This window comes from Podarcis liolepis (genome assembly GCF_965112155.1).
Source record: "Podarcis liolepis genome assembly, chromosome: W".
NCBI classification, from domain to species: domain Eukaryota; kingdom Metazoa; phylum Chordata; class Lepidosauria; order Squamata; family Lacertidae; genus Podarcis; species Podarcis liolepis.
This window is the reverse complement of record NC_139568.1, coordinates 8,576,771-8,593,020: the sequence shown is the minus strand read 5'-3', so window position 1 is coordinate 8,593,020 and position 16,250 is coordinate 8,576,771. Positions and strand designations below refer to the sequence as shown.

The 16,250-nt window shown below is 47.6% G+C and overlaps 1 protein-coding gene across 1 annotated transcript; it reads right to left on the bottom strand.

Moving 5' to 3' along the window:
- Window positions 1-929: 929 nt before the first annotated feature.
- Window positions 930-2,225, bottom strand: LOC310697770 (E3 ubiquitin-protein ligase RNF4-like). Its single transcript, XM_083484429.1, has one exon. The coding sequence runs from the start codon at window positions 2,052-2,054 to the stop codon at window positions 1,428-1,430; it is 627 nt and encodes a 208-aa protein (XP_083340555.1). The 5' UTR covers window positions 2,055-2,225; the 3' UTR covers window positions 930-1,427.
- Between the last annotated feature and the right edge of the window lie 14,025 nt (window positions 2,226-16,250).

Here is a 16,250-nt window from a genome sequence, read left to right as displayed (position 1 = left end):
AATAATAATAATAATAATAATAATTTATTATTTATACCCCGCCCATCTGACTTGGCCTCCCCAGCCACTCTGGGCGGCTTCCATAAAAACCAAAAATACAGTAAAATATCACACGTTAAAAACTTCCCTGAACAGGGCTGCCTTCCGTTGAGCACTCTGTCTTAAGCTCCCCTCAAAAGCTGGGGGTGCATATAGGTTCTGGTAACACCAGACGCATTTGCACAGAGGATTTGATCCCCACAGCCCATGTTCACGGAGACAATGCCATCTGTGGAAGTCCTAAACATGCCACATGATTGCCAGGCTATGTGCAAGTCTAATATGGGGTGTGTGCAGCTAGGCCCCTGCAGCAGGCTGCGGGGAGACTAAGGAAGCCTCCCTTTTGAAAAAGGTGTTCAATCCAGTGCTGAACTGGAAGCGTAACACTGGCCCTCCAAGCTGCCATGGGTGAGGGACCTATTAGTACATCAGCATCCCAAAGTTCAACAGGTCAAGCCATTCATAGTTCCACTATGACTACGTGAGAGGGCTGAGAAAGGGAGTCACCGCAACTCAAGTTGACTTCATCATGCGAGGTTCAAGTCTTACATGATTGCTGCTTGAGACATGGCCCTATGGGTGCAGCTTCCCCACAGCAAAGCATTTCTGAAAAACAGAGAATTACTGTATCCTCTTCCAACCATTTGAGGAGTGTTTCACATAAATGGCTTAGCTCATCTCCATTGGATTCTGCCCCACGTGGCAACCTCGGTACGGACTCCACTATGAATTGCACCTTAAGCATATGCCTGGACAGGGAAAGCTGCTCAAATCTAACATGATGGCTGTATTCTCTTCAAGAGAAGACTCGGACCACCAGGAGTTCTTTGTAATAAACCATTTATGCATGCAGCGTTAGAAATGAGCCACAGTGTTGTATAAACCTTGGTCTTTATTAGGGCTACATCAACAGAAAGAGGGGTTTGCCACTAGAAAACAAGTAGATGTGGAACAGACTTCCACCGGTGAGTGGTTGGCTTTGGTTTTTTACAAGGCAAATTGCAAAAAGAAGCTGCAGGTTGTATTATCATAGATGACTGACTAGCCTAGTCTTGAATAGATGAGTTCACTCAACATCAGTCTTTTCTCAAAGCAGCAACAGAACTAGAACAGAAATGAGATATTGGCACAAAGCAATGTGGCAGCAGCAGACATATCCTCCAAGCTGTGCTTCAAACGTCTACAGACCTCAAAAAATGTGAGCTGCAAAAACCTTAAAGCAAAACGAAGCTGAAACAGTACAACTGGACTATAAGGAGGCCAACTGGGAGAAAGTGAAATTGCTAACTGTCATATTGAAGTCATATATACTGTACTTGGTGTGTTCTTTGGAGTTCACTCATGTTTATGAAGGCCACATTAGACTGTGTTCAGGAACACCCATGTCTTCACATATAAATTGGATGATACTCCTTTGGAGTGAGATGCCTCCTACAAATTGGGCAAAAGTTATCATACCTAAGAAAATTGCTGAGGCACTGACTACAGAAGATGTGGCCACATGTTGTTGACACTATAAGCCGTCCGCTTTGCACAGTCTCTGCAAAGCTGTCTATGCAAATTCCACAACTCAAAGTGCCTGAGGATCTTGCAAATTCCCTCCTTCCCACTTCTCTGGGGAGCTTTCTAGTGGCAAGAGCACCACTCTCTGTGTGTCTGCTATCATCACCACCACCACTAAATATGAGGCTGGCAGACAATGGTTGAGGTCTGAACTCTCTATTGGGCTGCTGCCCACTCTCTCCAACAAGCACAAGAGAATCGTCTTGCGTAAGATCAACAACTAGAGGTTCTGAAGTTTCGCAAGTGAGGTCAACTACTTCCACATCCATACTTCTATCATTAAGGCTGTGTGGAAGGGAGGAGGAGGCGGAGGAGGAGGGGATACAGGGTTCAGAAGCAGTTCCCACCATCATCTTGCCCAGAGTATGAGGAGGTCTTGCGGAGGTGTTGCGACTGCCCCTCTTGCTGTTGCTGTGCTGGGTTGCATTACATTCTGTACTTGTTGAACTCATGATGCACAGGGATGGGAGAGGCACAGGATGCAGAGTACTTGCTTCCCCCCTTATCTCCGTGTGCTGCTCCCTGCTTAGTCGCCAAGCAATTCTGTAATGTGATAAGGATGATCATGAATGCTCTCTCTAAAGCAACTTGATGCAACTGGTGACGCTTTGGAGCACCGTGACTTTCTTAGAGTTGTCTCTTTTATAGCAGGTACTCCGAAGCTGGAGCAAGTTCAACATCTTGAGGAGTTAGGGCAGGTTTCCTCAACCTCGGCCCTCCAGATGTTTTTGGCCTACAACTCCCATGGTCCCTAGCCAGCAGGACCAGTGGTCAGGGAGGATGGGAATTGTAGTCTCAAAACATCGGACGGGCCAGGGACTTCCGGTCAGCGCCAGCGACTAATGGCGGATTCCCTCTGAGCTCCGGAGGGGATCTGCTCCGTGGGACTGGGTCTTGCCGCTGCGGCGAAGCGGGGACCCTAAAAAATCACAGGCGGTGAAGCCTGTAAGCGAGGAGACTCGGCGGGCACCATTTGCTGCGAAGGAGCCTTTTTAAAAGCTCTGAAACGGGACGGGGTGAGCGGCACAGGGCTGAGAGTCGACTACCCTTTCCGTGGAGTGAAGCCGCACGGCCATTGTCGGAGAGCGCTGATTTCTTTCTGGACATTTGGGCTCTAAAGCAACTACCCGTGAGTAGGTTTAATCGATTTATGAAGGAAAATCTGAAATTTGGCACTGAAACGGGAAAGGTATAAACAGGAAGTCTGCCTTTCCGGCTTGTAGATAGAATAAAGCAAAGAGACTGTAAAGCTGTAACTTCGAAAAACGTCATTTAAAGATTTAAACTCCATCATCAGAAAAGTGGTTCCCCTCCTGTTTGCAGGAGAGGAGGGGAGAAGTCTGAGCATTATTTACCTGCAAGAAAAGGGGAAAATAAAGATATATCCGCTGCCTCAAAACCCTGGGAACGGACTGCCTTTGACAGGGAAGCTGATTAGTGGGAGGACTGTCAGTACGTTAAAAGTAAAGACTCTGGAAATAAGTCTCTGAAAGATACATTGTTTTAAGACTGCTCCTGATTATAAAGTAACCTTTAAGGGTACTGAAACTGTGGCTTTTAAGGAATAAGGGGGACATATAAGGACTATATTTGTTTTAAAAAGCTACAAAGTGAAGTTGGAAGTGTGTCCCCCTAGAGGAGACTTGGTTGCAACAACATTTAAGCCACTAAGTAACTAAGCCATTGGAAAATTCCTTTTCAAAACAAATCTACCAGACGTGAGACTGACCTTGAGTTTGTATGAGAGTGTTATGGCAAGTGAGAAAGAGAAGATAGAGTTGGCAAAGGAAAAAGTAACCAGGTCTGGTAGACAATACAAGGCTGACATTACATATCAGCAAAGGGCTTCAATTTCTGGAGCAGCAGGCACAGCAGGAGCAGCTGCTTTGCAAGTAAAACCAAAAGTTATGTCATCTGAAGACGTATTGGCCCAGGCACTTGATAAAATTAATGAATCCTTGGAAAATTTAGCTAAACAGGTAGCAGAGACGAATAAACAGGTGGCTGAGACAAACAAACAAGTAGCAGAAACAAATAAACAAGTGGCTGAGGCCTCAGCAAAAATTGATTTGAACACTACAAGTATTAATGAACTGGGAAAGAAGGTGAACTCCAATATACAGTCCATTGGAAAATTAATAAAGGAATCGGCCACGACTCAGAAGACTGCAGAAGAAGCGAAGGACATTGAATTGCCACCCAGGAGAAGATACCACCGGTATATAAGAAACTAGAGGACCACGACTTGGCATTGTCTATGGTTGAACTACAAGGAAAGGAGAGAAATTTAAGGATTAGAGCAGTTCCTGAAAGTGAGAAGGACAATTTGGCAGACTTCCTTACAAAGGAATTTACAGATTTTTGGCAACAGGACCTGGGGGCGGAAGACTTCAAGATAGTAAGTGCATTTAGACTTGGAAGACAGAGAAAGAATAAGGTAAGAGACTGTTTGATTACTCTAAGAACAAAAGAAGAAAGAGATAAAATTTTGAACCTGCACTACCAAAGAACTTTGGAAATTGAAGAGTCGTTTGTGGAGATCTTTAAGGATATACCTAAACATATTTTGGATGTAAGGACCTATTACAGAGACCTGGTAGTTCTATTGAGAAAAAACAGAATACTCTTCAGGTGGGAATTCCCCCAAGGCCTATCTTTTAAATATAAAGGAAGGAAAATAAGAATAAGGACTGTGAATGATAAAGACAAGTTTTTGAAAGACCACGGTGAGGACTTACAGAAAGAAGTGGAATCTGGAGAGGTGCCAACTGCATCAGGAAAAGGAATCTTGGACATAGCAAACTTATCATTTGGACTCCTTGGCCCAGCGAAAGACACACCACCAACAGAAGAAGAACAACTACTAGGAGCAGTTGGAGGGAAAACCAAGTAACTTCATCATGTCTCTGCAACTTCTAAGCTGGAACTGTAATGGACTCAACAACCCTCGGAAGAGAAAAGGCGTTTTTCACATATTAAGAAAAGAGCAATTGGACTTGATTTGTTTACAGGAAACACATGTAACGAGGCTACACAGGAAAATACTTATTAACAAGAGATTGGGTCAAGAGTTTATTTCGTCGGACAAGGTTAAAAAGAGAGGAGTTGTGATATATGCAAAGGAGAAACTTTCGCCGAAATTAATTTTTAAAGATGAACAAGGAAGATATTTGGCAATAGAAATTCAATTTCAAGGAGATAAATTTTTGATTGTAGGTGTGTATGCACCAAACGAGGGGAAGTCTGAATTTTTTAAGAAGTTGCATGAGACTTTACTGGACTATCTAGACTATAATTTGATTTTGATGGGAGACATGAACGGAGTAGTCTCGACAAATATGGACAAAGCACAGAGACAGGTAGTCACAAAAGATGGCAGACTACCAAAAACCTTTTTTGAGATGACAGACAATATGAACTTAGTGGATATTTGGAGAACAAAGAACCCTCTTGGAAGAGAAGGAACATTCTTTTCTGAAGCCAAGATGACATGGACTAGAATTGACCAAATTTGGGTAACTAGAGGAATGGCACCAAAGATAAAGAAAGTGGAAATATGTACGAAAACTTGCTCCGACCATAATGCTGTAAAGATGGAAATGAAACAAATATCAACTGGATCCTTTAGATGGAGGATGAATGACACCCTATTTAGAGATGAAGACGTGAACCAAAAGGCCCAAAAAACTTTGAGAGACTATTTTGAAATAAATATGAACACTGATGTGGAGAAAAGAGTAATCTGGGACGCAAGTAAAGCCGTTATGAGAGGGTTCTTGATACAACAAAACACAATAAAGAAGAGAAGCCAAAATGAGAAGAAAGATAAAATTTTGGAGAAGATAAAAGAAGGGGAAAAGAAATTGAGAGTGAAACCAAAGTCTCAAGAGATTTTGAGAGAAATAAAATTACATCAAACACAATATATGGAACTGATTAATCAAGATATAGAATGGAAAATTAAACAAATGAGACAAAAGACATTTGAATCAGCAAATAAATGTGGGAAATTATTGGCTTGGCAAATGAGGAAAAGACAAAAACTAAATACGGTTACAAATTTAGAAGTGGAAGGAAAGAACATACACAACCCAACTGAGATTAGAGATTGCTTCCAGAGGTATTTTAAAAAATTATATTCACAAGGGCCACAGAAAGAAATGGACATAGACCGATTTCTGGAGACAAATGGATTACAAAAAATCTCTCAGGAAAGTAAATTAGTGCTGAATCAAAAAATTACTGAACAAGAAATAGAAGGTGCCATTCAAAATATGCAACTGGGCAAGTCTCCGGGACCGGATGGGCTGACTTCCAGATACTATAAATCTCTGAAGGAGTGGTTACTACAACCTTTGAAGGAAGTCTGCAATGAAATTTTGGAGGGGAAAAGGGCACCAGATTCGTGGAAGGAAGCATACATCACACTTATACCGAAAACAGAGACTGAAAAGACCCAACTTAAGAACTACCGCCCTATATCGTTATTAAATGTGGATTACAAAATTTTTGCTGACATCTTGGCCAGGAGATTGAAAAAAGTGTTGAGGGATGAGATTCATGGAGACCAAGCGGGCTTTCTCCCGGGAAGACATTTGTCAGATAACGTAAGGAATATAATTGATATTTTGGAAAAACTAGAAGTGAACATAAATACTAAAGCAGTTTTGATATTTGTGGACGCGGAGAAAGCCTTTGACAATATTTCTTGGAGCTTTATGAAAAAGAATCTCCAAGGGATGGGGGTAGGCCAAGGTTTTGAAAATGGTATAGGTGCAATATATTCTGAACAAAAAGCTAAGTTAATTGTAAATAATGTGGTGATGGAGGAATTTAAAATAGAAAAAGGGACACGTCAAGGATGCCCAATTTCCCCATTGCTTTTTATTTCAGTCCTGGAGGTCTTGCTGAATATGATTAGAAGGGACCAGTTGGTTAAAAGTATACAGGTCGGAGCTAAACAGTATAAATTGAGACCATATGCAGATGATCTAGTACTAACATTACAAGAGCCAGAATCCAGTACCAAAAGGGTCTTAGATTTAATTCAAGAATTTGGTCAAGTAGCAGGATTTAAACTGAAGAAGTCAAAAACTAAGGTTTTAGAGAAAAATTTAACTGTAATCGAAAAAGAGAGGTTTCAGAATGAGACAGGTTTGACTGTGGTCAAGAAAGTGAAATATTTGGGGATTAACATGACAGCTAAAAATGTGAATTTATTTAAAGATAATTATGAGAAATGTTGGACAGAAGTAAAAAAAGATTTAGAAATTTGGTCAAATTTGAAGCTTTCACTGCTAGGTCGAATTGCTGTGATAAAAATGAATGTATTGCCGAGAATGTTGTTTTTATTTCAGACATTGCAAATTGTGGACAAGATGGACTGTTTTAAGAAGTGGCAGAGGGATATTTCTAGATTTGTCTGGCAGGGCAAGAAGCCCAGAATAAAATTTAAAATACTAACAGATGCAAAGGAAAGAGGTGGATTTGCCCTGCCAGACTTGAAACTTTACTATGAATCAGCAGCGTTTTGCTGGTTGAAGGAATGGCCACTTCTTGAAAACACAGACATTTTGGATTTAGAAGGTTTTAACAATGTATTTGGATGGCATGCATATTTATGGTATGATAAGGTCAAAGCACATAAAGTATTTAAAAATCATATTGTTAGGAAAGCATTGTTTAATGTCTGGATAAGATATAAGGATCTATTGGAAAATAAAACCCCTGTCACCGATGGAAGCGAAAGCTTTGAAAAGGCTCAATATGGAGGCCAAATGGCCAAAATATTGGGAAATTTTGGAACAAGAAGGAGATAAATTGAAATTACAGAGTTTCGAGAAATTAAAAAACCAAGTGAGAGATTGGCTTCATTATTATCAGATAATGGAGACATATAATTTGGATAAGAAAATTGGCTTCCAGGTGGAAAAATCTAAACTGGAAACAGAACTGTTAGAACCCAAAACTAAGAATTTGTCAAGAATGTATAACTTGCTGTTGAAATGGAATACTCAGGATGAAACGGTAAAATCTGCTATGATTAAATGGGCACAAGATGTTGGACATAATATTATGTTCGCTGACTGGGAACAGTTGTGGACCACCGGTATGAAATTTACGGCATGTAATGCCTTAAGGGAGAATATTATGAACATGATTTATAGGTGGTACATGACCCCAGTCAAGCTTGCAAAAATTTATCATTTGCCCGATAATAAATGTTGGAAATGTAAAGAAACTGAAGGTACATTCTTTCACCTTTGGTGGACGTGCCCAAAGATTAGGGCTTTCTGGGAAATGATATATAATGAACTGAAAATGGTATTTAAATATACCTTTCTGAAGAAACCAGAGGCCTTTCTCTTGGGCATGGTCGGCCAATTGGTGCCAAAGAAAGACAGAATATTTTTTATGTACGCAACAACGGCAGCAAGAATACTTATCGCAAAGTATTGGAAGACACAAGATCTACCCACCTTGGAAGAATGGCAGATAGACTACATGGGACTGGCAGAAATGACTGGCAGAATCCGAAACCAGGGAAGAGAGACGGCGGAAGAAGATTGGAAGAAATTCAAGGACAATCTTGGGAAATATTACAAAATTAGTGAATGTTAGATTGATGTTGGACTGAATCTAAGCGGTTACCAGCTGTAATGATTAAGATAATTGGGGGGGAAAGAAGAAAGAAAGGTGTAAAATTAAGTGAAAATTGAGGGTGAGGATTTGCTGAATGAATAATTTGAATTGGAATACAAAAAGGGGAGGTATGAGGAGGTCCGAGAAATAAGTTAAAATAAAATAAGTGAATGAAATTATATGTGTTTTTAATTTTTGTTTTTTGTCTCTTTTGTATAAATTTTGAAAGGTTAATAAATATATATTTTTTAAAAAACCAAAACATTGGACGGGCCGAGGTTGAGGAAGCCTGAGTTAGGGTGTCTTTCGTGTTACTCTATAGAACTGCATTCACGTGGGAAGAAACAGGATTAGGCTAAGAAGCAGGCACACAACTATTAGTTTTCTATCTTTCAGCCAAGAGATTAGCTAAAACAATTAGGATTATTACGAGGTGGAGCATCTTTCCCTACCTTGACAGTCCTCTTTATACAAGAGTCTGATAAGGAGAAGGGAAGAACTCATGATGAATGTCTCTTCTTCAAGAAGAACTAGGGCACATAGCCAAGCTGAGGACGATGGGAAATCTTAAATGAAATTCATTGGAGTTGCCTCTACTAGAGCGCACCTCCTATGGCTGCTCTTGCAAGAGGTATTTTCCAGGTATGACACATTCAATGTGTACACCCAACAGGGTGGATAAAAATCAATGATTTAAAAAAGAATAATTAAATATCTGTTTTTTATTTAAATTGGATTTTTAAAATAAAATGCTTTTGGAGGAAAGATTCCACCTAAACATTAGGAAGAACTTCCTGACAGTAAGAGCTGTTTGACAGTGGAATTTGCTGCCAAGGAGTGTGGTGGAGTCTCCTCTTTGGAGGTCTTTAAGCAGAGGCTTGACAACCATATGTCAGGAGTGCTCTGATGGTGTTTCCTGCTTGGCAGGGGGTTGGACTCGATGGCCCTTGTGGTCTCTTCCAACTCTATGATTCTAAGATCTTTCTAAAGATAGTTTTCTATTTAAGTTACATTATAGTCCAAAGGCTATTCATCAGGAAAGAAGCATTTGTTTTAAGTCTTTCATGTGTGCTAAAACTCAGTCTAAGTTTTTTTTGGGTTTTTTAACAAAAAAAACCCCACGTTTAACCACATCAGTTAACAAACATGAATACATATTGTCAGGGGTTTAGGAGCAGAGGCACGGGCAAGGGAGGAAACAGAGAGCGAAGGGGAGGAGGCAGAAGAAAAGATGAGTGACGACGACGACCCGAGATCTCCTAGTCTTTCCAGTGAATCAGAGGATTTACAGAAAGGAGCACCAGTGGCCAGGGCAAGGGGGGAGTCTAGGGGGGCACCCCAGGAAGATAGAGCCAGAGGGGACTCAGGGGGGAGCAGCTGGAAATCGGGACCAGCGTCACCGCCAGGAAGCAGGGAAGAGGAAAGGAGCCAGGGGGGAAGCGCTGGCAGCTCACCACAGGAGGGAGGGCATGAGTCAGGAGTGGCCACACCTCCATCGGGGAGCGAAGAAACGGTTAAGAGGAAAGTGGAAGGTTGGGCGCGCGCGCCAAGTTCAAATGCAGAGGAAAGCGGCGCAGTAAGCAGCCCCGAAAGGGAACCAGGTCCTAAAGCCCGGCGCAAGGAGGCAGGAGGGTCCGGGTCAGCGTCAGAAGAATCCCGGAAGGAAGAAGCCCCGGGGGGTAGAGGGACCCAGAGGAGGACAGTCAGGCGGAAAAGGTGGAGCAAGGCTAGGATATTAAGTTGGTGCACACGGGGCGGAGACTCAGACGGAGCTTCGCCGATCTAGCTACTAGACGTAGAGTTGCGCGCAGCAGCGTGAGAATGGAAACTGTAATTCAATAAAGACTTTTACTTAATGATCGCTGGCTAGCGTGATCCTCTGTGAGCTAGGATCTTCAAGCAGCTCTGACAGTAAGCTCCGTCTCACGATTGTGGGCATCTACAGCCTCGAGGAGGGGAGAGAAACAGGTGCCTACTAGCGAGCTCACGAACGGCAGACGACATGACGGCTGAGCAGCAGATAGAGGAACTCAGAAAAGCAGTGGCACAACTGAATGCCGAGGCTCTCGCATCCAGGAAGAGAGAGGAGGAGGCAGCTGCCGCCTGCAGGGATCTCCAGGTCAGGTTAGACGTGCTGACAAAGCAGACACCCCGGCAGGAGGGAATTGGGTTGGCGAGACGGACAGGCGGGCTGGTCTCTCACTTCGATGGGAACCTGCAACGGTATCCCAACTTTAGAGCCGACGTACTGTGCGCACTGCAACTGCTGCATAAAGACTTTAGAGATGAGCAAGAGAGAGTGGGATTCATCATGTCCCATTTGCATGGGGATGCTAAAGCATGGCTACGCAATTTATGGAGAGATAAGGATCCGGCGCTCCAGAATGCAGATGCCTTTATTAAAGCGATGGATGGGTGTTTTTTATCAAGTATTGACGTGGATCTTGCACGGAAGGAGGTGCATGGGCTGAGACAAGGGAGGGCCAGCGTCAGGCAGTATCATGCCCGCTTTTTCGCCTTGGTCAGTGCCCTGGAATGGGACAGAGATTCGGCTCCTGTAAGAGACCTCTTTTGGGAGGGGCTGCACAACTCGATTAAAGATGAGATCGCGAGGGGGGAGAGACCCCGAACCACCCAGGAGGTCGTTCAGAGGGCACTGGCAGTGGGGGTGAGGCTGGAAGAACGTCCGTGGAACAGGGACGAAGGGCGTGGAGGGCGCGAACCAGCCAGGGGCCCCTCCTTCCTTCCCAGAGAAGCAGCGCGGGCGCAATCCACGCCTCCGCCAGGAGGAGGAGCCGAACCTATGGAGGTTGGAGGTGCAAGGGCTCAGTCAGCAACCAGAGCCCTAGCACCGGCAGCAGTGAAAGCGAAGCCTCCTAGAGGGAACAGGAAGTGTTACGTCTGTGAGGAGCCAGGGCATATGGCAAAAGAGTGTCCCCAGAGGCTCCACAAGCTTACTGCAGCCTCGGCAATGGTGACTGCAGCAACGCAGCAAGGGGGACCACAGCAGGGAAACGACGCAGTCTGGCTGGAGGAAGAGGCCCTGGGGCCCAGCCAGACGTGTTAGTGACGCAGTCCCCAGAGGTTTTACAGCCCGTGAACCCCCTCCCGCCCAAACCAGTGGTGAGGCTCACCGCATCTCTCCAGCTGCCCAATGGAATCACCACTGACGTGCCCATCACAGTTGACTCGGGCAGCAACGCGGACTTTATAGGGCAGGACTTTGTCGACAAGCACGCTATACAGTTGCTGCCGGCCACACTGCCCCTGCAGGTTGTCACGGTGGATGGCAGGGAGTTGCTAGGGGGGCAAGTGGTGAAGCAGACGCCGCCCATGGCGATGCGACTTGGAAATCACAAAGAAATCATCAGCTTCAATGTCACTCAACTATCGGATACGCCCATTGTATTGGGAATGAGTTGGCTGGACAAGCACAGCCCAACGCTGGCTTGGTACCAGAGGCAGCTGATCTTCGGCTCTTCCTTTTGTGCTGAACACTGCATCGTGCCCCGGCAGGAAGGAGAGGAAGAGGAGTCACAGCTGCTGCTAGGCACGCTGCAAGCGATTCCCCACAAGTACGCAGAATTTTTGGAAGTTTTCTGCGAGAAGGAGGCAGACAGGCTACCCCCTCACAGACCATATGACTGCAAGATTGACCTGCTGCCGGGGGTGGCGCTGCCTAAGGGGAAACTGTATTCCATGTCAGAGGACGAGCTGCAGGAACTCAAACAGTTCATAGATCATAATTTGGAGCGCGGTTTCATCCGAGAGTCCAAGGCAGCGGGGGGCAGTCCAGTATTCTTTGTTAAAAAGCGAGACACGCCCCAAAAAAGACTGGTCGTGGATTATCGCATTTTAAACAATGGGACCAAGCCGTCGGACTTCCCCATGCCCCGAATCGATGACCTCCTGGCGAAGGTGCGGAAGGGGAAAGTGTTCACCAAGTTAGACCTGCGAGGGGCGTACAACCTCATTCGTATGCGGGAGGGAGATGAGTGGAAGACGGCCATGTTCACGCCACTGGGTACCTACGAATACAGAGTTATGCCCTTTGGATTGCAAAATGGCTCCCACGTTTTTCAAGCTTTCATGCATCACGTGTTGGCGGGACTTCTCTACAAGACGTGCGTCTGTTTCTTAGATGACATCCTGATCTTTTCGGAATCGCAGCAGGAGCATGACAGACACGTCAAGGAAGTGCTGACCAGACTAAAGCAACATAGGCTCTACGCCAAGCTGGAGAAGTGCCAATTTGACGTGACGGAGGTGGATTTTCTGGGCTACAAGTTGTCTGACAAGGGGCTCGCCATGGACAGCGCCAAGGTTCGCGCGGTATTGGATTGGAAGAGTCCACGCAACTGGAAGGAGGTCCAGAGGTTTGTCGGCTTTGCGAACTTCTATCGCAAGTTTATCAAGGGCTTCGCTATGCAGACAGCGGCCATCACAGACACGCTTAGCTCCAAGAAAAAGAAGTTCGTTTGGACAGAGCAGGCGGAGCAGTCCTTTCAGGCACTCAAGCGTCTCTTCGCGTCGGAAGAGCAGCTGCTTCACGTCAACCCCAGCAGGCCGATGAGGGTGGAGACAGACGCCTCGGACAGAGCCGTGGGGGCGGTCCTGCTGCAAAAGGACCAGCAGGGGGTGTGGCGACCGGCAGCGTTTTACTCCAGGAAGCTCAGCAAGTCCGAGCAGAACTACACCATCTGGGACAGGGAGTTGCTGGCCATTCATGCAGCGTTCAAAGCGTGGAGGCACTTCCTGATCGGCGCCAAGCACACGGTGCAGGTTTGCACGGACCACAAGAATCTGGAGCACTGGCGCACGGCACAGTTCCTAAACCAGAGGCAGATACGTTGGGCTGAGTTTTTTGCGAACTTCGACTTCCGCATAGAGTATGTCCCGGGGGACACTAACATCATGGCGGACGCCCTCTCCCGTAAGCCACAGTATCTGGAGGACGCAACGCCAGCGGCCGCCATGCACATCTTCGCACCAACAGTATGGGCGTGCGCCGCGGCCACCGTGGACCTGGAGGCGGTGCGACGAGCGTTGCAGGATGACTCCTTCGCGCAAGCAAAGATGGCAGAGGTGCAAAGGGGCACGGCTGCGGCCGACGGTTTCCAGCTACGAGATGGATTGCTCATCCGTAAAGGGGCCATCTACGTGCCGGGAGACGACCTTCGCGCCAAGGTGCTGCAGCAGCTGCACGACGCGCCCACGGCCGGGCACTTTGGCAAGGAGAAGACGGTGGAATTAGTAGCCAGGGATTTCTGGTGGCCTGGAATGAGAGGGGAGGTCGCAGACTACGTGGCGAGGTGTGACACCTGCCAGAGGGCCAAACCAGTGCACAAACCGCCGGCCGGACTGTTGGAACCGCTGCAAACTCCGGTCGAACCTTGGGAAAGGGTGGCCCTGGACTTTGTCACGGATCTGCCCAGCTCGAGGGGCAAGACGGCAGTGCGGGTGGTGGTAGACCTGTTTTCCAAGATGGCGCATTTCATTCCGTGTGCTAAGGTGGCCACGGCGGAGCAAACCGCCAAACTGTTCATAGACCACGTGTTCAAGGTTCACGGTCTGCCACGGTCTATTCTGTCCGACCGGGGGCGGCAGTTCATCTCGAATTTCTGGCAGAAGCTGATGGGCTTCCTGAACGTCAAGATCAACCTGGCGTCGGCGAGACACCCGCAGACCAACGGGCAAGCGGAGCGGGTCAATGCCATCATGCAGCAGTACCTGAGATGTTATGCAAATCAACAGCCTGCGACGTGGGTGGATTACCTGCCGCTTGCCGAGTTCGCCTACAACAACACGAAGCACGTGTCCACGGGGGTCACGCCGTTCTTCGCCAACAACAGGAGGCACCCCAGAACCTTCCCGGGACTGGAAAGAATGGGGGAGGGGGAGCCGCAGACAGCAGATGCGTTCGCGTCGGAGCTGCAGGAAGTCCACGATCAGCTGAGGCGCCACCTGGAGCTGGCCAAGCACGCATACAAGGTACAAGCGGACAAGCACAGAAGGGTTGGCGAAGAGCTCCACGTGGGAGACTGGGTTTGGTTAGCAGCCCACGCAGTGCCGGCCAGGTCGTTGGCCAAGAAGAAACTAGGGCATAAACAACTGGGGCCCTACCAAGTCGAAGAGCAGGTCAACCCGGTAGCTTTCAGACTGGCACTTCCGGAGGGTTCCAGAATGCATCCGGTATTCCACAGATCGGTGCTCACTCCCTACAAGGCACCGCACAGGTTCCAGGAACCCGGAACGGCGCCGAGTCCGGTCAGAGACAGAACAGGGCACGGGGGAGTGGCACAGAAGGAGCGCATCAACGAAGTCACGGAGATTTTGGACTCCAGATGGGGGGAAGAGGGGGTAGAATACTTTCTCGCCAAGGAGGGCACCCCGGCCAGTGCGAACAGCTGGGTGCCGGGCTACGCCTTGGACGAACCTCTCCTCAAAGACGAGTTTCATGCCCTCTTCCCCCATAGACCTATGCCAGCAGACTTTTTCGACAACTGGCTTTTCACGCCCACGCTTTCGGCCAGCACTTTCCGGGGGTTCGACTCGGACGAGGACCCGACACAAGACGTCCGTTCCCCGGAGGGGTCACCCTCGGGATCTGCATCAGAACTCTCGTATTGGTGGGACGATAGACCAGAGGAGCAGTTCCGCAGACGGTGGCTGGAAGGCCCAGGACGAGCAACACCGCCAGGAGGAAGTGAGGGAGAGACGGACATGGACGTTTTCGGGGACGACCCTGGTTTCGAGCACGGCGGCACAGAGATGGAAGCGGAGGTGACCGTTGTCGACGAGAGCAGGGAGGAAGACCCGCGAGACTTCAGATGGAGACCCGCCACGGGAAGCGACCGATATCCGACGTTCGTCCCTTTGCAACAGCAGCCCCCAGCTCCAGCACCGGAAGGAGGGGAGGGGGGAATGGGGGGCTTCGAGGGGGGGATGGATGTCAGGGGTTTAGGAGCAGAGGCACGGGCAAGGGAGGAAACAGAGAGCGAAGGGGAGGAGGCAGAAGAAAAGATGAGTGACGACGACGACCCGAGATCTCCTAGTCTTTCCAGTGAATCAGAGGATTCACAGAAAGGAGCACCAGTGGCCAGGGCAAGGGGGGAGTCTAGGGGGGCACCCCAGGAAGATAGAGCCAGAGGGGACTCAGGGGGGAGCAGCTGGAAATCGGGACCAGCGTCACCGCCAGGAAGCAGGGAAGAGGAAAGGAGCCAGGGGGGAAGCGCTGGCAGCTCACCACAGGAGGGAGGGCATGAGTCAGGAGTGGCCACACCTCCATCGGGGAGCGAAGAAACGGTTAAGAGGAAAGTGGAAGGTTGGGCGCGCGCGCCAAGTTCAAATGCAGAGGAAAGCGGCGCAGTAAGCAGCCCCGAAAGGGAACCAGGTCCTAAAGCCCGGCGCAAGGAGGCAGGAGGGTCCGGGTCAGCGTCAGAAGAATCCCGGAAGGAAGAAGCCCCGGGGGGTAGAGGGACCCAGAGGAGGACAGTCAGGCGGAAAAGGTGGAGCAAGGCTAGGATATTAAGTTGGTGCACACGGGGCGGAGACTCAGACGGAGCTTCGCCGATCTAGCTACTAGACGTAGAGTTGCGCGCAGCAGCGTGAGAATGGAAACTGTAATTCAATAAAGACTTTTACTTAATGATCGCTGGCTAGCGTGATCCTCTGTGAGCTAGGATCTTCAAGCAGCTCTGACACATATGCTATAATTTTATTGTTTTAGTTAAATACGCTATTTAAAATGTTATTAAGGAAATGATTATTTTTCTCCTTCAGCTGTCCACGGAGGCGCAGGTCAATTCTGTGTCCAGGGCAGCTGTTTACCAGCTCCATCTGGTACGCAGGATGATACTCTATCTACCCGCAGACTGTCTGGCCAGAGTGGTGCATGCTCTAGTTATCTCCTGCTTGGACTACTGCCATGTGCTCTACATGGGGCTACCTTTGAAGGTGACTCGGAAACTGCAATTAATCCAGAATGCGGCAGCTAGACTGGTGAC

Excerpts from the sequence above, each read along its gene's own strand:
- LOC310697770 (XM_083484429.1), bottom strand. The coding sequence starts at position 2,054 with ATGAGTTCAACAAGTACAGAATGTAATGCAACCCAGCACAGCAACAGC.